At 53.2% G+C, this 20,213-nt stretch overlaps 9 protein-coding genes across 9 annotated transcripts; 6 read left to right on the forward strand and 3 right to left on the reverse strand.

Moving 5' to 3' along the window:
* Positions 1–184: 184 nt before the first annotated feature.
* Positions 185–3,001, forward strand: DL89DRAFT_281186 (subtilisin-like protein; the record flags this gene model as incomplete). Its single annotated transcript, XM_040889630.1, has 4 exons — positions 185–513; positions 629–1,609; positions 1,632–1,990; positions 2,028–3,001. 4 exons carry the CDS (start codon positions 185–187, stop codon positions 2,762–2,764), a joined length of 2,406 nt encoding a protein of 801 aa, XP_040748080.1. The 3' UTR covers positions 2,765–3,001.
* A 4,814-nt stretch (positions 3,002–7,815) lies between these two features.
* Positions 7,816–10,648, forward strand: DL89DRAFT_264657 (subtilisin-like protein). The gene has a single exon (XM_040886334.1). It carries the CDS (start codon positions 7,923–7,925, stop codon positions 10,602–10,604), a length of 2,682 nt encoding a protein of 893 aa, XP_040748081.1. The 5' UTR covers positions 7,816–7,922; the 3' UTR covers positions 10,605–10,648.
* Positions 10,647–11,981, reverse strand: DL89DRAFT_23894 (uncharacterized protein). Its single transcript, XM_040884997.1, has one exon. The coding sequence runs from the start codon at positions 11,830–11,832 to the stop codon at positions 10,690–10,692; it is 1,143 nt and encodes a 380-aa protein (XP_040748082.1). The 5' UTR covers positions 11,833–11,981; the 3' UTR covers positions 10,647–10,689.
* A 1,342-nt stretch (positions 11,982–13,323) lies between these two features.
* DL89DRAFT_320291 (uncharacterized protein) lies at positions 13,324–14,478 on the forward strand (the record flags this gene model as incomplete). The annotated part of the gene is made up of 2 exons (XM_040891195.1): positions 13,324–14,215; positions 14,300–14,478. Exons 1-2 carry the CDS (start codon positions 13,579–13,581, stop codon positions 14,476–14,478), a joined length of 816 nt encoding a protein of 271 aa, XP_040748083.1. The 5' UTR covers positions 13,324–13,578.
* DL89DRAFT_301296 (uncharacterized protein) lies at positions 14,387–15,508 on the reverse strand (the record flags this gene model as incomplete). The annotated part of the gene is made up of 2 exons (XM_040890841.1): positions 14,387–14,985; positions 15,008–15,508. 2 exons carry the CDS (start codon positions 15,506–15,508, stop codon positions 14,503–14,505), a joined length of 984 nt encoding a protein of 327 aa, XP_040748084.1. The 3' UTR covers positions 14,387–14,502.
* A 740-nt stretch (positions 15,509–16,248) lies between these two features.
* Positions 16,249–16,778, forward strand: DL89DRAFT_220244 (acyl-CoA N-acyltransferase; the record flags this gene model as incomplete). The annotated part of the gene is made up of 2 exons (XM_040884440.1): positions 16,249–16,394; positions 16,457–16,778. The coding sequence occupies 2 exons, from the start codon at positions 16,249–16,251 to the stop codon at positions 16,776–16,778; spliced, it is 468 nt and encodes a 155-aa protein (XP_040748085.1).
* On the reverse strand, positions 16,737–17,621 carry DL89DRAFT_23933 (peroxiredoxin-1). Its single transcript, XM_040884998.1, has 2 exons — positions 17,474–17,621; positions 16,737–17,407 (listed from the first exon to the last, which is right to left on the reverse strand). Exons 1-2 carry the CDS (start codon positions 17,522–17,524, stop codon positions 16,937–16,939), a joined length of 522 nt encoding a protein of 173 aa, XP_040748086.1. The 5' UTR covers positions 17,525–17,621; the 3' UTR covers positions 16,737–16,936.
* A 680-nt stretch (positions 17,622–18,301) lies between these two features.
* DL89DRAFT_281192 (uncharacterized protein) lies at positions 18,302–19,186 on the forward strand (the record flags this gene model as incomplete). Its single annotated transcript, XM_040889631.1, has 1 exon — positions 18,302–19,186. The coding sequence occupies exon 1, from the start codon at positions 18,476–18,478 to the stop codon at positions 19,184–19,186; it is 711 nt and encodes a 236-aa protein (XP_040748087.1). The 5' UTR covers positions 18,302–18,475.
* A 380-nt stretch (positions 19,187–19,566) lies between these two features.
* On the forward strand, positions 19,567–20,026 carry DL89DRAFT_203302 (uncharacterized protein; the record flags this gene model as incomplete). The annotated part of the gene is made up of 2 exons (XM_040884024.1): positions 19,567–19,747; positions 19,803–20,026. Coding segments are annotated over 2 exons (405 nt in total), but the record flags the coding sequence as incomplete, so codon positions are not given.
* Positions 20,027–20,213: the final 187 nt, after the last annotated feature.

A 20,213-nucleotide genomic window follows, 5' to 3' on the forward strand; every position in this document is an offset into this window, starting at 1 on the left:
TGGCCAGCACAATTTCATGCGAGATGCTTTTCCCAGAGAGAAGGCACCTCCTCGATGACCAGCACTATCGAATTGACAGCCTATAAAATCCAGAAAAATTTCGCTGCATCTGGACATCGACATTCATCAGCCGCTATTCCTATTTTTGCTACTTCCTGAAACCCGCCATATTAATTCATCAAATATGCGTGTTACCTCCTCCCTATTCCTCCTCGCCATTGCTGCGCTGAGCCAGCAGTCCGTCCAGGCTGTCAGTGCCAATGTGCAGGATGCTCTTCACAAGGTTGCCAAGTACTCCGCTAACTCCGACATTCGTCCTGGTGCATTTATCGTCGAGCTTGATGGTGAGCCTGGCAGTACCAATGTGCAGGCAATTGCCGGCAGCGCTACTTCCAGCTTCGCGAAGACCACGTCAAAGTTCACTGTTGACAAGCAATACAGCACCCTGTTTAACGGATTCTCTGTCAAGACTACTGAGAACTTTGATCCGATCCAGCTCGCGATCGCTGCCAGGTGTCAAGCGTGTCTGGCCGGTCAGACTCCTTACTCAGCCATATCCAGCAGTCGTCAGCAAATATCACATATCCGTACCTGCACCATGCTACTGGGTGTTGATGCTGTTGTGCAGAACCTCGGGTTCACTGGAAAGGGCGTCAAGATCGGTGTTATTGACAGCGGCGTCGACTTTCAACCATCCCGAACTCGGCAACTGCTGGAAGACCTTTGGCTGCATGTGGCAGTTGGGTTATGATCTCGTCGGTGACGACTATGATCCGAACGACCCAGTCCCTGTTATCAAGCCTGGGCCACACCCGATGGACTGCACGGGCCATGGAACTCACGTTGCTGGCATCATCGCTGGCCAAGGACCTCAAGTGATTGGTGTTGCTCAAGATGCCACCATGGGCATGTATCGCGTGTTTGGCTGTCCCAAGAACGGCAAGGGTGTCACAACTTCGGATGACGTTATTATCGCAGCTGCTGAGGCCGCGTACAGAGACGGTGCTGACATTATCTCGCTGTCGCTGGGCGGTGTCAGCTGGCCAGAGGGCCCATCAGCCGTTGTCTGCAGCAATTTAGCCAAGAAGGGTGTTGTTGTCGTTGCTGCCAATGGTAATGACGGTGCATCTGGGTTGTACACTGCTGGAGCTCCTGCAGTCGGTTCGGGTGTGCTCAGCGTTGGATCAGTTGACAACTGGAACAACACAGGCGGCGCCGCCGATATTATTACACCGTCGGGAGACAAACGTATCTCAATCTCACTCTCGTCCAACGAGAATATCCCGTTCGTCTTTAACCCCCCAGCTCCGATAGCTGCGGCAGTGGACTCTGCCAACAGCAACCTGGGCTGTGCCACGATCAGCCAGGATCTGAAGGGCAAGATTGCGCTTATCCAGCGCGGCACTTGCACGTTCAACGAGAAGGTGGTCCATGCCCAGGCTGCGGGTGCTACTGGTGTGGTCATCTATAACAATGTTGCTGGTGCCATTTCCCCGTCGGTTACCGATACAACAGTGACAATTCCTGTTGTTGGTATCTCGCTGTCAGATGGCCAGTACATCGTCTCCGCGCTCGACTGCAGGGGGTGTCTCAGTCAGGGCTCAGAAGGGTGATATTGTAACCGTCCCCAGCGAGACCGGTGGCCAAATGTCCAGCTTCAGCTCGTATGGGCCGTCAGCGGAGCTCGACATTGCCCCACGCATCTCCGCACCAGGTGGCAACATTTACTCGACGGTGCCAATCAACATGGGCCGCTATGGATCAAAGTCAGGAACGTCGATGGCCACGCCGTACACGTCTGGAACCGTCGCGCTGCTGAAGCAGGCGTTCCCCAAATACAGTGTCGCCGAAATTCACCGCGTCCTGATCAACTCGGCCAAACCACGTGCTGACGCCAAGACAGGCAAGAATATTCATCCCGTTCTGGAGCGGCGGTGGTCTGGTCAATATCTACGATGCCATCACAACCCGTGCACAAGTGTCTCCGCCGGTGATTGCCCTGAATGACACCAAACTCGGATATCTAGACGGAGTGGAGGGATTTAGCTCCTCGCAGAGTGTCCGCTGGGCCGTCCGCACCATCGACCTTAAGAATCTGGACAAGAAGAAGTCGGCACGCGTCTCGTTCTCAAACTCGGTGGCCGACTCCCTCTCCAACTGGAACGCAGATGGTTCTTTTGCTGTCAATCCGCGTGTCTGGCCTGCTGATGCTTCTGGATCCCAAGGGCCCACGACGCTTCCGCAGGTATATGTGCCTGACCTCCAATACTACGACATCCTTGAACCTGGAGAGAAGCGCAGTGTGGACGTGTTCATCATCGCTCCATACGGTCTTAAAGAGTCTGACCGCTGGTTCTACGGTGGGTTCCTGAACTTCACCATGACTTGGTCCGGCGAAAAGAATACTGCCAAGAGCTTCACTGTCCCGTACACCGGATTCAACGGAAACTACCGCCAGCTGGATGTCTTGTCCCAGCCTTCGGAGGGTTTGCCGATCCTGACTGATACCAAGGGAATCCCCATCGAAGGCACCAAGTTCAGCGTCACTGACACTACCCCTGCTGTAGTGAACTTCCGTCTGGAGGTCCCCTCGCGCATTGTGAAGGTCACTTTGGTGGACATGAAGAACACTTCCTTGGGCTATGTCACTGGTGGCTACCTCGAGTATGTCCCGCGTAATCTTCAGGCTGCCGAAACGTATCTCTACACTGCGCTTGTCACGAAGCGGGTGTTCCAAGGACGAGCTTGGCACGAAGCCTGCTAATGTGACTTGCTGGCCAATATAAAGTGCGGCTTGATGCTCTGCGCCCGCTAGGCAACCCTACGAGCCAGAAGGACTTCCAGACATGGATATCGCCTGCTTTCACAGTCTCATAGACGCGTGTCTAGACCCGATATCTAGCAATCGATCTGTTCAATATTCCACCCACACAAGAATGATAAGTCACTACAGATACTTTGCGTACCATTCTGAGTTAGTTGTTTTGTGCTTAAATCCAATGCTCTCCTATCATTATCCGCCAAAGCAGACCGTAGACGAACAGTATTCCTGCATAACCTACGTTTACAATTCTTCATATTTGCCCTTCGAAATGTGGAACATGAGAAACGGAAAGCATAGGCACATCCGCCTACACTCCAGTCGCATGCAACTATGCTACCATGACAAAAAGTGATCTCTCCGACCGAGCAGAGCGCGTGGGCAGGAGAAAGTGGCATCGAGCAACATGGTGGGGGTCTTTTATGCCAGCAAAAACCCGCGCAATATCCGGTGTTCTCGCTAAAACGATCTGTTAGGTGGATGAAAACAGGAATGAGACCGGATGCATGGACTGGGTTGTCAATCGCAACATCAAAGCGGTTCCCACACAAATGGACGCCCTGATGCGCAAGGTGCCAATCCCATTTGCATGAGAGCTTGGTCACTATGTCGCCTGGACTTGGGGCTGAGAGGATTGGCAAACACGCAATATATTTCCATTCCGTTCTTTCTTATAGATCTTGCAAATAGCAAAGCCAGCCTTCTATTTCCTAGGCTCCGAGCCAGCTTCTAAATAAACAAAGACATGCAAAAGGCGATATTAATATGAATCCTAATACGCAGATTCCATAATAAATAGTCGCCTCCAGAAAGTTTGGATGGGGATCACCGGCCAGTACCTTTACCTATATATAAGATTTTATAGTCCAAAAAGTGTCCGACCGTCCGCTAGAAATTATTTACTTGGTTAAAAAAAAACTCTTAAGCTTCAACACGGGTTTGAGTGACTTGCTCTGTAGACTCCTTTTTGATCTTGTGCGGCATCTGACCTCATCGGTGAAACCAGGGTGACAAGTTGTTATTGTAGTGGTCACAGGTCTCCACTAGATATCTCCATTGGTTCAGCGCAAGAGCTGCTCTCATTGTCGGTCGGCCTGATAACTTCCATAGTGTCATCATGGTGGTCATCACCAGCTGCGCAACACTCTTAGGATGTTTATTTATGAGCACCTATTGAATAAGGTCATGTAGCTCTTCTAGCGGTCATGCAATATTTGTGGGTTTATTTTATAAATTAATTTGTCTTATGAACATGCGTAAGCAGTAGTATTTGGGCCACAATGGACCCGGTCTGTATAGACTGATTCAAGAGACTGTATCAGTGCTAAGGGCCCCAAGAACCATGCAAGCCAGATCATTTTTAATAAAAAGTTCTTAATGCTATGCATACGCAATAAACCAAAACTGAACAGCATCATTTCTCTTCTTACTTTGCCTATTGAATTTCTCAAATGAATATTACCCGCAGTACTACTGTCATAAAGACATCACTTGGTGGTATTGGCTTCCGTGATTCTATGTTGCCCCGCCTAGAGCAATTTGTACACAGCGTCAATATCATCAAAGAGCATACATACATGCTTGCACGATGGATACTACTCCATCAGCTAGCTGACGGGGATGCTTTTGACCCAGCAACATTTGTGAAAAAGGGGTTTTTTCGTTCCATTTATTTATTTATTTATCGCAACCTGAAGGCAAAGACGACCATATCTGCCAAGGATTTCGTCAACTGGAAGGACAGGTCAGAACTGTTGAAAGCAGATTTCAGTGATGTAGTTAGATACCATATTTATGATTATCTATTGCATAATGGCGATATTGAGCTACATGGTGTACGTGAAATGAATCAAGTAGCAACATACGTGGATACCGAGCTGATGACAGCATACAAGAACAACATTGTGTTGCACTATGGCACTTGCCTACAGCGGATTCTGGCCAAATTGATTGATATTCGCAGCCGCAAAAACACACTGCACAGTACAATGGGCAATGTGTCCAAGGCTGAGTTCAATAATGCATGTCAAGTGTATGTTTATATACCTGCACAGAAGCTCCGCCAGGCAGTTGCCTCTAGGCACCCTGATCTCAGTGTGCTCACCCCACCGATGCTTGCAATCTACAACAAGCTGGCACCAGTCCTTAATGCCTATGGTGCCAAGTACAGATTCGCCAAAGACAGCCGATACTATGATGCCAAGGTAAATCCACTTAAGCATCTGCGTGCATACATTCGCCTATGCCAGCTTATCGAGAATGAGCAGCTTGGCAAGTCTCCCCCCCAATGCTTGCCTCTGCGGACATCATGGATCCCAGGCCATGTGCGCTTAGACAAGCAAATAATCAAGCAGGTGTTTGTTTCGAAAACACGCGAGCAGGTTACCAAGATCAGTGCAGCAAAGAGGGCAGCAACCGAGGCAAGGAAAGCAGCAGAAAAGGGCGAAAAATTGGCCAAGAAGGCTGCACGCGAAGCAGCGAAGATGCCATCGGATGCAACAGAGGCCACTGCAGCAACTGCAGCAGTAGCGGCTGATTCACTTGCTGCTGCATCGGCAGCAGCAGCAGACACTGTTGCAGCACTTAACAATGCATATGCATCAGCACCCCCAGTCTGTGCACACGACCCGGTCCAAGGGATCACACAACCCGTGTGGGATGTGTGGGGCCGGGTCGCAGATCTAACATCAAAGCCATTTAAGGCACATGGTGATAGAAAATTCCACGGAATGGCGACAACAGATGGTGTAACGATATGAATTTTGTTGCAAGACAAGATATTCAAGGCTGATGGTGCAGTAGATGCTGATGCTGTGGGAGGCAATACTATAACTGACTGTCGCTATATCCACCAGATCCCACAGCCAGAGCTGCAGAATCTGAAAGGCCGCTGTGTATTCATCGATCCAGGTCGGGGCGATTTGCTATACATGATGCACGAAAATAGCAGCAATGGGAAAGAGGGTGAAAAAAAATGCTCTACCGCTACACACGGCAGCAGCGCAATAAGGAGCTCAAGCTGCGCCACTATGACAGGATTCGCTGGGCTACAAAGGATCAAGTCCCAGAAGATGCTGTCCGCAGAGTAGAGGCAGGGCTTTCCAAGCACTGCTACCGGACCCTTAGCCCAGCAAAATTCCGTGCCTACGTTGCTGCCTGTGCATCTGTGCGGTGTGTCCTAGCACCGTTCTATGCCAACACGATGACAGCGCGAAGGTTACCAGAGCAGCAGCCCACTAAGTCAAACAAGCAGCACCAGAGGCGCTGGAAGGCCCATCCAGGTGCCAGTACCAGTCCCAAGGTGTACCCGCTTCACCGCAAGCAGCGCCTTGATTCATTCATGAACCAGGCCCGTGCAGACCACAGGCTTGCCGCAAAACTCCGGAGCAAGTTCGGTCCAGATCCAGTGCTGATCATGGGTAATTGGAGTGCGCCGATGGCCCGACACCATGCGCCAATTCGTGGCAAGAGATGGCGCGACAAGTTCAAGCACCATGGCTTTGAAGTCTATCTGATCGACGAATTCCGGACATCGTCGATGTGCCCGTTCTGCTGCGAAAAGTCGCTGCAGACATTCCGGCATGTTCCCAATCCGCGGCCCTACCAGAGATCGAAGAACCCAACTGTGAAGTGCCATGGCCTTCTCCGCTGTACAAGCGAGTCATGTAAGCAGGCCATGGCACAATACAGGCGGGCCTATTCGTCTCGACTCTTGAACCGCGACCTCGCAGCAGTTCTAAACTTCAAGCTCATTTTCCAGTCACTCTGTGATTCAGGCAGTATTCCTGAACGGTTCCGTCGCTTTACGGCCATTGTTGCCGATGCTTCTGGCACTACCCCTGCAACAAAGAGGTCGCGCAAGAGGCGTGCAGCAGCAGGCGATTCTGCTGCCAGCAGCAGAGAACCAGCGCTGAAGCGCCTGCGCTGAGCAGGCCACCAAGGTGGGAGATGTCCATGATCGACATTGCACCAACAACCATCCGACACGTTCAAATGATCGGTTCGCCGTGATGCCCTTATCGACGTGTCAACCCATGCTGACTAGCAGCCGAGCTCGCATCGCGAGCAGAGCAATTCTAGTAAAACAAAAGGAAGCATTGCCGACATGTCACCGTGCCTCAGCAGCCCATAGAACAAACCACAGCAATAGAGCGTGTCCAAAAGTCGCACTCTCCCACACACTGCCCTCATGCATAGCGTGGCCAGCTGCAATGTTGTTTATGCCTTGCTTCCGCTCTTACACTTTGGTAGGAAGGCATACCTCTCGGGGGGTAGATCGCGCCAACAATGCAGCAAGCTCGACTCCGCTGGCCACCTTGAGAAACAAATGTCGTGCTGGTTGTTCTCTACGCCCTTGACAATGATCCTGGGAAGGAGCCCCCCAGAGAATGACCAGCACGATGCATTTTGTATGGGTGGTGGTGGGCAGGAAAGGCATGGTTGCATACTTCAACACCTTTGTCGGGTAGCCACCCACGTAGAGCCGCGTCAGCCCGAGACTGCCCTGGACGGGCAATGCCAGAGGCTTTTCTTGATGTAGACATCGCTGGCAATGCATATACGAGGTTGTCAATAAGAGGCAACATTCCTCTGGACCAGAATCAAGCTGACAGAATCTGGCCGTGTCTGCGCGAGAACAAAACCACGGCCAAACTTGCAAAAACAAAAACGGACTGCTAAAAAGTGCAAGTGGCAAAGTATGGTCACTACCAAAGAAAAACTGCCCAGGGCATGCACTCTGGCAGATGCAGCGCATGCAGACGCAATAAACAAGATTGGCAAGAACGTGAAAACCGCTTTAGCCGAAAACGCGGCAGTGTGAGTCCTTGTATAAGTGAAAGTGGGGAGAGCGGGTGTTTAGTGAGGGAGCGTGACCAGTCTGGTCGGATAGAAGGGCCAAATAGGAAGAAGAGCCTGCTGAACAAGTATCCTGGAAACACTATAAAAAGATCGTTGCGAATTCCAGAGCAAATGAACTGGCAAACCCTCATTACCTCCTCTCCTTCCAGTGTATTGGTTGCCTATTTCGTCTCTCCGTATATTTTTTTGGAATAATCTATAGCATCATCTAGTCCTACCCTTCCATCAGCCGTTGATAGTAATGCGGGTCACCTCATCTGCGTTCCTCTTCTTGCTCGCTGCATTGGGCCAGCAAACTACGCAGGCACTCAGCAGTGATGTGCAAGGTGCCATCCAGAGAGTGGTCAAGTATCCAGCCGGGGTCAATATCAAGCCTGGGTCCTTCATCGTCGAGCTTGAGGGCGAACCAGGCAGTACTGATGTGCGTGCAGCTGCCACCAGCGCCACCTCAAGCTTTGCCAAGTCAGTGCCCAAGTTCATTGTGGACAAGCAGTACAACACGTTGTTCAATGGGTACTCCGTTAGGGCCGACAAAAACTTCGACCCAGCACAACTCGCGTCACTGCCAGGCGTCAAGCGTGTGTGGCCAGTCAAAATCCTAACAATTCCCGTGCAGACATCGCCAGTGAACATCACGTACCCGTACCTCCACCATGCTACTGGTGTTGATGCTGTTGTGCAGAACCTCGGGTTCACTGGAAAGGGCCTGAAGATCGGTATTATTGACAGCGGTGTCGACTTCAACCACCCCGAGCTTGGCAACTGCTGGAAGACCTCTGGCTGCATGTGGCAGTTCGGCTCAGATTTTGTCGGCGATTTGTACAATCCAAACGATGCCAATCCGATTATCACCCCTGGTCCTTATCCGATGGACTGCGCAGGCCACGGAACCCATGTTGCTGGTATTATCGCTGGTCAAGGCCCCACCGTCATTGGTGTCGCTCAAGATGCCACCATGGGCATGTACCGCATCTTCAGCTGCCCTGTAGACGGCAATGTGTCGTCATCTGACGACCTGATCATCTCTGGTATTGAAGCTGCGTACAGGGATGGCGTTGACATCATGTCCCTGTCGTTGGGCGGTGGTGGCTGGCCAGAGGACCCAACGGCTGTGGCCTGTTCGAACATGGTCAAGAAGGGCGTCGTTGTCGTCGCTGCCAATGGAAATGAGGGTGCTGCTGGCCTGTTCACCGCAGGATCGCCTGCTCTTGGCCAGGGCGTCATCAGCGTTGGGTCGATTGACAACTGGAACAACACAGGCGGTGCCATTGATATTATCGCAGGTGCAGGAGACAAGTCAATCTCAAGCTCAACGCCAGGCAATGCTGATGTTCCCTTTGTGTTTCCCGACCCTGTGTCTCTAGCGGGCGTATCCAACTCGACAAACAGCAATCTGGGCTGCGCCACGATCAGCCAGGACTTGAAGGGCAAGGTTGCGCTTGTCCAGCGTGGCAATTGCACGTTCAACGAGAAGGCAGTCAATGCCCAGGCTGCTGGGGCAGTTGGCGTCATCATTTACAACAACGTGGTGGGTATGTTCAGCCCTTCGGTTACAGACGAGACGGTGGAAATTCCTTTAGTTCTCATTTCTAAAGACGACGGTGCATATGCAGTCAGTGCCCTGACTAGTGGAGGTGTCCGAATCAAGGCGCCCAAGGGCAGCATTATCACTGTGCCTAGCTCTACCGCCGGCCAGATGTCCGATTTCAGCTCGTATGGACCTGGACCTGAACTTGATATGGCACCTTATATCTCGGCACCCGGTGGCAACATCTATTCGACATATCCACTCAAGTTTGGTGGCTACACGTCGATGTCAGGAACCTCGATGGCTACACCGTACATCTCGGGCACAGTTGCACTGCTGAAGCAGGCATTCCCAAGCTACAGCGTATCGGACATCGCACAAGCTCTCGTAAACGCTGCCAAGCCCCGTGATGACCAGACCAGTGGCAAGAAGATCCATCCATATTGGAGCGGCGGCGGTCTGGTAAACATATACGATGCGATCACAGCCCGCGCCCAGGTATCGCCTTCTCTGATCCCAATCAACAACACAAACCATGGTCGCCTGAGTGGTGTTGCTGGGTTTAGTTCGTCTGCAAATGTGCGCTGGGCGCGCCGTACTGTAACTATCAGAAACACCGACAAGAGGAAGTCTGCGCGCATATCATTCTCACACTCGGTTGCCGACTCTCTGACAAACTCCAACGCAGATGGTACTTTTACAGCTGTGCCCCGTGTGTGGCCAGCCGATGCCTCGGGGTCCCAGGACAAGTCGACGTTGCCGCAGGTCTATATTCCGTCATTGTCTGGATCAAGCTCAGTAGGTGCCGGCAAGTCGCGCAGTGTCGATGTCTACATCATTTCGCCATACGGTCTGAAGGAATCTGGGCGGTGGTTCTACGGCGGCTTCCTTAATTTCACTCTAACCTGGTCTGGAGAGTCTAAGGCTTCGTCGTATGTCGTACCCTACGCAGGATTCAACGGAGATTACAGCAAAATCGATGTGCTTGCTGACCCGTCCGAGGGACTGCCTGTTCTTACTGATATCAACGGAAAAACTCTCGATAGCCCGACGACATTCGGTGCTAATGGGACGAACCCAATTGCAGTCAACTGGCGTCTGGAGGTGCCATCACGTCTCGTTACCCTGTCGCTACAGAACACAAAGAACGTGACCAAAGGCTATATTGTTGGAGGGTACAACCCGTATGTGCCACGCAACCAGCAGACTGCCGACACATATCTGTATCACGGCATTGTCAACGGCACTGTGTATAGTGATGCACAGGGGACCAAGCCTGTGCAGCTTGCAAGGGGAATATACACTGTGCGCCTCGATGCCTTGCGTCCTCTCGGTGACGCCAAGAGCAAGAGCAGCTGCCAGACATGGGTTTCGCCAGCCTTCTCGGTGGCATGATTACGTCAGTGGTATTATAATTACAATTCCTTTTTATATTTGACCAGGTGCGGACCAGTATAACCTGCTTTTGAGCGGAAGGTATCTACTGGGCCCGAGCCAGCCGTCCTTCAGGGGTGAGGCACAGAATGAAGTGGTATAGGCGTCCACGCATGGACGTAAAGTTGTTTGCATCCCGCTTATCCGTTGGGAAATCGCCAATCTCCTGCTGCCGTATATTGCGCTCCCCAGCATCATGGTGTTGCATCCGCCAGAACTCCTCCTGCTCGATCACCCAGTACTGCACGGCTGCATGTATCATCTCTCTCGCTGAATGTCGCACGGCTGGATACGAAAAGAACGCGAGTGACAGGAAAAATCCCTGGCTATACAAAAGCACCATCGCAGCAATGTATAAGCCCTCCATTGGCCGCTTCAGAACCGTTGACAAAAGCTCATGTATGAGCTGCGGCATGTTGCATACCACGACAATTACAGGGTAAGTAATCGTGTATGCCACCAGCGATCGTAGGCGCTTGCTGTTGGCGCGCGAGTTTACAGCATCTCGGTAGTCCTCGGTAGTAAGGAACGCTCTGACGTCGCTCGGCGGCGTTGTCCTCGTCAGCCTCCGCGCGGAGATCAAGACGCTAATCATACAACAGATTGCAATGGCCGACGAGATAACGAACCACCCGTAGTACAGACACCACCGGATTATCAGATATTTCTTTGATGGGATTGCTGCTCCTAAGCACCGGTTCCTTATACCGTATGCGGTATTCGGCAGGGCAGCTAGGATGGCCGACAGTGTGAAGGCTAGGGCAAACGGTACGACAAAGTACCACCGCTCGCACTGAGCTGCTTTCTTCAAGTTGCGGCGGGTGATTACGAGCCAGAGGTGGACGGTAGCAGAGCACGACATAAAAATTGAGCTAAGGTAGCAGATGAATTGGATATAGCGCAAGCAGCTGCACAAGAGCTCGGCACGGATGTGGATTTCTCCTTGGCACAATGTGATTATCAGGGCCAGCATATTCACTGTCTGGATCGATGTGGTCAGCTTCAAAAGCGGCAGGCTCATACGGTATGCGTTGTTGGCAAGGAGAACAAAGAATGAGGCAATGGCCAGCACAGAGAAAAATAGCGCGATGCTACTGGTTATTGTCAGCGCCTGATTCATCGACCTCCAGTGTTTCACAGTAATGTCCAGGTTGGTGTGAGCAACGTCTCTAGTATCTTGGGTGTGCATTCAGGTAGCTGTGCAAAAGGAAATATGGATGGAAAGCGACATAATGGTATAATGATCGAGCAAAAGAGAAACACTGCTTGACCAAGGTGGGGAGAATGTGCAGAATGAGCACTCTTCTGTCACATCGTGCACAATAGGTTTCTGATCGGGGTCCACGCAATATATACTTGCAAGGACGCAGAATATTAATGATGGAGTCTGGGGCCTGGTGAGGCGCGCGCCTGTTTGTAATATGTGTTTTCGCAAACAGCAGGCAGTCAATAATTCAGAAAAGCAATGAAAAGCGACAATTCAGTTCTAGACACGACTCGGCATTTCCAGAAAGCCGGGGGGTGTGCATTATGCTTGCATAAACAAAACTCAAGCTACACAATAGCCGGGCGTTGCTTACATGCAAGCGGATCGGCGGTTACTTTGTAACCGACATGGTTGGTTTTGCGCAGTATCTGAAAACTGCCGAGCAGCAGGGCTGCGGACAAGACATTAGCAAATAATGGCATGTCGCTATGTGCCAGCTCCTCCACTTGTCGGTTCCCATGCATTCTGTATTTAGAAGCAAGAATAATCAACTGGACAAGCGTGGCGCTACATTCCCACTCATAAAGGGCATGTTGTTGAGTCGATTGTCTGTTCAAGGTGGTGCTGGACAATGTGCAGCTGCCTTTGCTGGCCAATTGAAATCACTAGCCGAACATGCCGACCTGTCGCCTCTCACAGTGCGCCGGAAAGCAGCGGCAGTTCGTTTCGGCTTTCCAACAATCAGTGCGTTTGCTCCATGGTGCGGTGCGCTTTATTTGACCAGGGAGTGCGTGTCCATATGATACATTCGAGTGACTGGCGAGGAGGATCAGGCAGGTCGGGAGACAAGGGAATTGATGTGCACATACGCCATGCATACGTGCTGTTCTTGTCTGGAATTGGGGAGGACCACTTTCTCTCGCCAGTAAAAGCTGCTTGCTTGGCAGAAGAAAGGAAATAAAGCGACTCGGGTGACAAGCGGTTGCGTGCAATAAATGCTGCATCTGGGGAGTGGAAATTGTTGTCTAGGTGACAAAAGACGTGGTGATGTTGCGGTAGAATTTACCTCAGCTTTGGGCGGCGCACAAAAACGTTGATGCCCATGGATAAAATACCATGTCCTCCTCTTCCACCTTCACAAACAACTGGCCAGCTGTTTTATTAATTGTTCTCAAAGAAACATTCTCTATCGCTTGCTGGCACGAAAGTTTGCCCCGTGGCCGGGTTCTTGTTGTCGTTAATGAACAAACTCCTCTCTTCTGCTCCATTCAGTCTGCCTTTCTCCTCGAGTAAATATACACATTCTCTAATCATAGAAACTCGTGCCTGGAAAATATAAAAGCGCTCTGCTCTCCTACTGTTTCTTTTATAATCTCTACCGCTCTCCCGACTGCTACTTTCCTCCTGGTTGCAAAAAGGACCTCTTTCTCTTTTGCTCTCCATTCTTTACTGTTGCCATATTCCCGCTCTTCTGGCTATTATTATTATTGTTGTTGTTATTATTATTATTATCGTTGCTGTTATTCCTCTTCATCAGCTCGATATATCCAAAAGTGGGCATCGACAGATAGCGCATTGGGTCGATATACTGGACAGAGCACAAAGAAATGTATTGATGCAGGGCATACGATCTCTGACAGTGTGTTCTGCGGATTCTCACTTGTCTGCTCAGTGTCGCAATGCCTCCTAATCCTCTATCTGGTGAAGCGCGACGGCTGGGTCTTTAGCATGTTCCTGCAGCTCTCGCTTGCCATGGCAGCTGTGGTAACTGTGAACCGCAGCATCAGCTTCCTCGACATCTTCTTCGCACACTTGCCTGCAAGCATCCAGACGAACCAGGTGTTTGTCAGGGTAATGTACGGGTTCCTGGACATTTCGTTTCTCCCATTTGCGTATTTCTTCCTAATAACGGCGTTCTCGATTGACCTCTTGCTAAACTTTGCGCTGCACTACCGGTCGGCGCGGCATCTGCACAAGTGGTATATTCCGGCATCACTGGGCATGGCGTTTGTGGTGGCCATGCCGATACTGGCATGGGACGGCAAGCTCGGCGCCTCGAATCTGTATATTGTTGAGGGGAATTGGGCGCAGCAGCATTACCATATTATCACGCTGACCATGGTGATCATAATATGCTCCATTGCGTCTTTGGCGCTGGTGGGCGCCGGGTTCTGGAGAACAATCCGCGAATGGCGCATACTGAAACGCGAAATCGACACTCTGGTCTTGCCAATCTCGGATAGCAGCGCAGTCGCTGGCAGGCGCGGCCTCCTCGGGAGCTTCGCGGCGCTACCCATGGACGACACCAGCCACGGCGACGCGGCAGCAACCAGCTCCCGTGCAGCCCCGACTCTCTCGACCGCCTGTACTATGGCCGCAAGGTGTCCCGGTCCATATACTACCTGGCCATGTACCCGATAATCAACCTGATTCGCGCATGTGGGCACAGGCATCGGGCAGATCCTTGTGTACGCGTATCCGGGGCAGAAATGGGCAATGTCAACGCGCGACTTCTCCAACGACAGCGTCGGCGTACTATTGCTGATTGTGTTTGTTGCGAACCCGGCCTTTGTACAGTCCAAGCTAAGGCGGCAGCACGCGGGCGCAGCAAGCATCGGGTCATGTTAATGTGAATAGTTCTCACAATACTAATTATTTGGCGAAACTGGCGTAATCGAGGCATTGCCGAGCCGCAGGCGCCATTGCCCGATCCGCTGTGACATTTCCTTGCTTGGCAGGACCGGTCCTGTAGCGCTCGGCGTATTGCGCCGAAGCGATGTTTGTGAAGAACAGCAGGTGGAAATCAACCATCTGGCGCACAAAGCTCCGTAGGTCGCTTGTCGATACGCCAAACGCAGTCCACCACTCAGAGCTCAGCTCAATCGCTGTCGGGCGGTCCACCGGCACCGCTGGCAGGTCCTCTTCTCTAGCACGCTTACTCCCCGTCTGTGTGTTAGCGCAGTAGAGGCGAAGCACAAACTGGCTTGCATCCTGCGGTGTCTCGCAGTCCAGGTTCCACGCCAAACACAGGGCGCCCGCGGCTAGCACCGCGGTTGGAAACTGCACCGGCAAGGTGGTGTAGTAACAGTCGGCCAGAATCGTCCACGCTGCCCTCACCGTCGGCTGCTCAGCGCCCTGATAACTTTGCCATCTTCACCAACAGCAGGTGCGGATGGGTGGTACGGAAGTCATATCCAATGACGTCCAGGACAAACTGCTCGCTGGCCAGAACGCCCGGCCGCATCTTATCAATAGTACTTGATGGCACAGTCCGGGCGTCCTCCATAGTCTGCGACGACGCGATAAAGGCATGCACCAGGATGTCTCTCAGCTTCTTTAGCGTCTCCTCCATCTTTGCAGCCACAAACAAGCACGCGGTCGCGATGTCCGTTGCTGTTGCCTGCGGTTGCGGCCGGTAGATATACGTGCGGTGCACCAGCAGCTGGGCGGTGTTAATGGTGCGTGTGGGGAATCCCATTGAGCGGCCGACGGCCTTGATGAACACGCAGCACTTGGTGGCGGTCTGCAGCGACGGGTGATCTAGCAGGTCGTGTCGCTCAACCCGCGCAGACGACTGCTGTGGGGGCGGGGCACTGCTGTTCAGCAGGGAGAGAATGTAGCTGCGTGTCAGAAATGTGTGTCGCGAAATCGAATTCATAATTACAAGCGAGAGGACAGAGGGCACGCCAAGCAGCAAGAGAAAATTGGAAATGACACGTGTGGGCGACAGCACGCCTGCGAGCCGAGTGTGCACCGGCTCGGCTTCGAGCGCAAAAAGTCGGGGGCGGTGCCATGCCAAGCCGCAACGCGCCTGATGAGTTGCGGACGATCGGCAACCCCGGAATCTTCTGAGAGGAAGAGCATTGCTGCGTGCATGAGCGACGCGCTTTTGGGATTCGCCCTTTTCCAATAAGCGAACGGCCGTGTGTCGTTTGTTAGCGGGGACAGGCAGCCGGTTCTCTCCAATGCGCTTGACAGCTGCGATGCAAAAACGGCGAGCAGGGTGAAAGCCACCTTCTTGCGCTTTGTTAATTTATGCTATTCTTACGGGGGGAATAATACCGTCCCAATCGTTTCCTGATAACTGCGAGTATCCTCATATCTGTCGAGGAGCCGGACCGTAGTGTTACACAAAAGAAAGGTCCAGGAGCGGGCAAATACTTTCACAGGACGTCGAAAACCGGTTCATCGAGGTGGAGAAAACGAAAACACCATATTACACTGCAACAGCGGGGCTTGATGTTCACGCAGCTCCTGTTTCTGCCTCTTGTCGGTCTCCTCCTGTGGCAATTAGTAATTCTGTTCCGGCACCAACGACGCATACACGAGCCCGAGCCCGAGGAAGAAGCACCAGCATACACAGAGAAAGAGGCAATGCTCGGCAACACAACATACACGATGCACGGGCGGCAAGTGAGCCTGCAGCATGTAAGCACCGACACACTCTCCAAAGTCAAGCGGCTGAACTCGGTGCTGTTCCCGGTACAATACGGCCATTCGTTCTACAAGGCGCTGCTGATGCCCGACCAGCACGCAATGCTGGCGTTCGTCGACGTCCAGCACAGACAAGGAAAAGTGCATCGGCACAGTGGGCGTCCGGAAGCAGCCATGGGGGTTCGCCGACTCTCCAGCTGGCGTCATGCCAGCGGCCCGGGGCACCGGCCGTGCTGGAGGCGTATATCATGACGCTCGGCGTGCTGGCGCCGTACAGGAGGCTAGGCGTGGGCAAGGTGCTGCTGGATAGCGCAGTCAGGTATGCGAGGGCAGACCCGGCTGTCAGGCGACTTGTACTGCACGTGCATATCACCAACGACGATGCGCTGCGGTTCTATCACGCCAGCGGGTTTTCAACAGTGCGCATCGTCGAAAACTACTACAGACGCATCGAGCAGCCGCACGCATATCTGCTAGAGTATAGAGTCCGCTAGACGTATATATTGTAGTTCTGTCCGCCCTTGTATACGCACCATTGCATCATCAGCCCAAATCTGTGTTACCGGAGACAGGAGTGGGGGAGACAGGGGAGGCTGGCAGTGGATGGTGACAAGGCTTTTTTATTTTGTGGTGATAGAATCAAAGGCACGCTCTAGTTGGCCTTGGCAAAGAAGTCCTTGGACGCAGCAATCTCGGGCTTGATGGTGGCATCGCCCTTCTCCCAGCCGAGCGGGCACACCTCGCCGTGCTTGTCGGTGAACTGCAGGGCCTGCAGCAGGCGCAGAGTCTCGTTGACGCTGCGGCCGACGGGCAGATCGTTGACCTGCACGATGCGGATCTTCTGCTCGGGATCGATGATGTAGGTGGCACGGAACGGGGCGCCCTCCTCCTCGACCAGCACGCCGTAGTCGCGCGAGATCTTCTGCGTGGTATCGGCGATCATCGGGAACTTGATCTCGCCCAGACCACCCTCCTTGCGCGGCTGCTGCACCCAGTTGAAGTGCGTGAAGGCCGAGTCGCACGAGAAGCCCAGAACCTGCGCGCCAGCTGCCTCGAACTCAGCGACCGCGTCAGAGAACGCGCAGATCTCGGTCGGGCACACGAACGTGAAGTCAAACGGCCACGAGAACAGAACGACGTACTTGCCCTTGTAGTCGGAGAGGGAGATATCCTTGATCTCGCCGTCGACCAGAGCCGGGGCAGTGAAGTTGGGGGCAAGAGTGCGAGGAGCAAGAACCATTTTTGTCTGATGAGAAGATTGTAAAAGAAAGCTGAAAAACAGGACGATGAGGAGAAAAGAGCAGGGGTCGACCGATGCCCGGATCCCGCTCCTTTTATAGACCCGCGGATGCAAGGCCGCTGGGCCAAGGAGGGCGCCACACCTGCCGTGACAGCTTCGCATGCGAAAATTTTTTGGGCTTATCGTGATCCGCGCTGCGCTTCCCAGTGACGTCTGTCAAACCTCGGGCATTAAATTACTAATCCCCGCTTTCTCACCCCTTCCACCCGTACGCCTGGTGTCGCGCGGCTGTCGACTTCCGGACATGCCGAGGCCACATCGTCGCCTCTGCTGCAGGCTACATAGGGTGTATTTGTCCGACCATGGCCTGCTTGTCGTAGTGAATCAGCTACTGCGCGGAAACACTGGGCAGTACCTCCGGTTCGTAACGCCAGCGCAGCTACTGCAGTCCCACCAGCAGTCCTCTCCCCCAATCCCGGGCTCCGCCGACTTTCGGCCTAATTGAATTAGGAAATCGGCTCAGCGCAATCCCCCCTCCAGATGTCCACGTTGCACGTGCTGACCAAAGAAGCAGCTCTGTTCTCCTCTACTTGCCAATGCTAATTTTCTTTAAATAATGACTGAGCCAGTTCATTTGTCAGCGGCCGAGTCATACCCAGAAAGCCTCCGGATGCTGGAGCTGACGCCCGGGATCCTTGCCCAGCTCGAGGCCTCCTGCGGAACATCCGGCGAGCAGCGGCTGGTTGTGCGTGGGCGCGACGCGGACATTGCGACACTGATCGACCTGGACGACAAGGGCCTACGAGCTCCACACCGCACACACATCCAACAACCTCTACCTGTTCGCTGCTGGCGACGCATATGAGCTGAAGGCCAAGCTCAGCCAGACCTGGGAGCTGCAGCCGACGTATCCGCAGATCCGTGCCCGCCTGAAGGAGGTTCTGGCCTGGGATGAGCGCGGCGCATTCCGAGGCGTTGAGTTTGAGCAGATGCTTGACGATGCACAAGAGCCCAGGAGAGGTTACCGATGACACATTGCTGCGACACGTGCAGGCTAGCAGAAAGCTGTGCAGGAGGGTGCTGGCTGAGATTCCGGCATTCCGCGAGTCCGGCTACTGGCCACTGGCGCGTGCTAGATGCTGGCTACTGTATGGAGCTACTGCGGACTTGTACTGGCCACGCAGATTGAGCGTGGGTGGCCACGGGACAAAGTTGACGCGCAAATGGTCTTCAGTGCGCTATGCAGCGAACCAGGCAACGAGCAGCTGCTGTTTGAAGCGGTTCGACGCGGTGCTGGCCAGATTTGGGACCTGCTCTGCCCCAGCAGTCTACACGATTGACGGCACCAAGGTGGCAAAGTATCTGGCCGAGCAGATCTTTGTGGCTGAGCAAATGCGCCCGTGGCCGGCCGCCGAGTTCCTAAAAGCAATGCACGCTGCTATGCCGCCACATCTGACAGAATTTATTGGCGCGCCAGAGCACTGGTCCAGCAAGAGTGTCCCAGACTCGATAGTAAGGGAAATGGCGTATGTGACTGCTGGTGCTGAGAGCCAGATGCTGCACACCACTCATGGCGTCACGTACCGGTCTGTTACACTGAACCCGCTATTCCGCAGTGCCTTGCCGCATGAGCCACGGGTGCGGATGCAAAAAGCTGTTTAGCGTGAAGTCGAAGTGGGCCAGATCAGAGATTGTACCCTTCCTGGAGGATCTGGTTGATGTGGATCCAGAGCTGCTGGCCAGTGGCGACGGGGCAGCGGAGGCAGTGCTGAAAAAGACCATTGATGGATGGCTGATCAAGTTTGGGCGTGGGGTGAGCAGCCCAAGCGGCGAACTGGTGTACACTAGCAGGCTAAACTAGCGAATATCAATATGTTTTGAGGTACCATAAAATGGATATAGCATGGACAAACTGCGGGTCACTAGCAGTGCGCAGCAAGTGCCACGATGCTCTGCGTTTCTGTTCATTAGTGATGGTCCAGTCTTTTAATACCGCCGGAATCCGGGCGGCCTTCCAGCTTCTAGCCCGCCCACGCCTCCTGATGCCGCACCTCGCAGTAGCCGACATCCGCGCTATCCCGTTTGCCAAACTGCGCCAGTCCGGCATTGAATACATGGTCTTCGACAAAGATAACTGTCTCACTGCTCCCTACCTCGATGTAGTCCACACTGAGTTCCTGCCCGCCTGGGAAAACTGCCTCGATGTGTTCTCTCCGAAGCAATGTTATGATTGTATCCAACTCTGCTGGCACTCCAGACGACACAGACGATGCTGCAGCGCGCGCGGTTGAAGCGGCATTGGGCGTGCGTGTGCTCAGACATGCTGTCAAGAAGCCGGGGTGTGGTCCCGAGGTAATCGAGGCATTTGGAAATGTGTGCCCGGGGAAGATCGCTGTCGTCGGCGACAGATTGATGACGGATGTCGCGCTGGCAAACTTCAACGGCATGATGGGCATATGGACAAGAGACATAATCACTACCAAAGGCGATAACGCAGCGGCTGCGGCTATCCGCAAGGCAGAGCATTGGGCATACAGGGCACTGGTGAGGCGCGGCGTCCACGCACCAGCCATTGATGCGTCTGGGAATACAGGGCAATGAACCACAGGACCCGTCGCATTGCTGGGCTGCATATTGTTTCTGCGCGACGCTTTATAGTCCAGCATGTTTTGGTTTCCAGTTGCAACAG

Source organism: Linderina pennispora, assembly GCF_002104995.1.
Source record: "Linderina pennispora strain ATCC 12442 chromosome Unknown DL89scaffold_1, whole genome shotgun sequence".
NCBI classification, from domain to species: Eukaryota; Fungi; Kickxellomycota; class Kickxellomycetes; order Kickxellales; family Kickxellaceae; genus Linderina; species Linderina pennispora.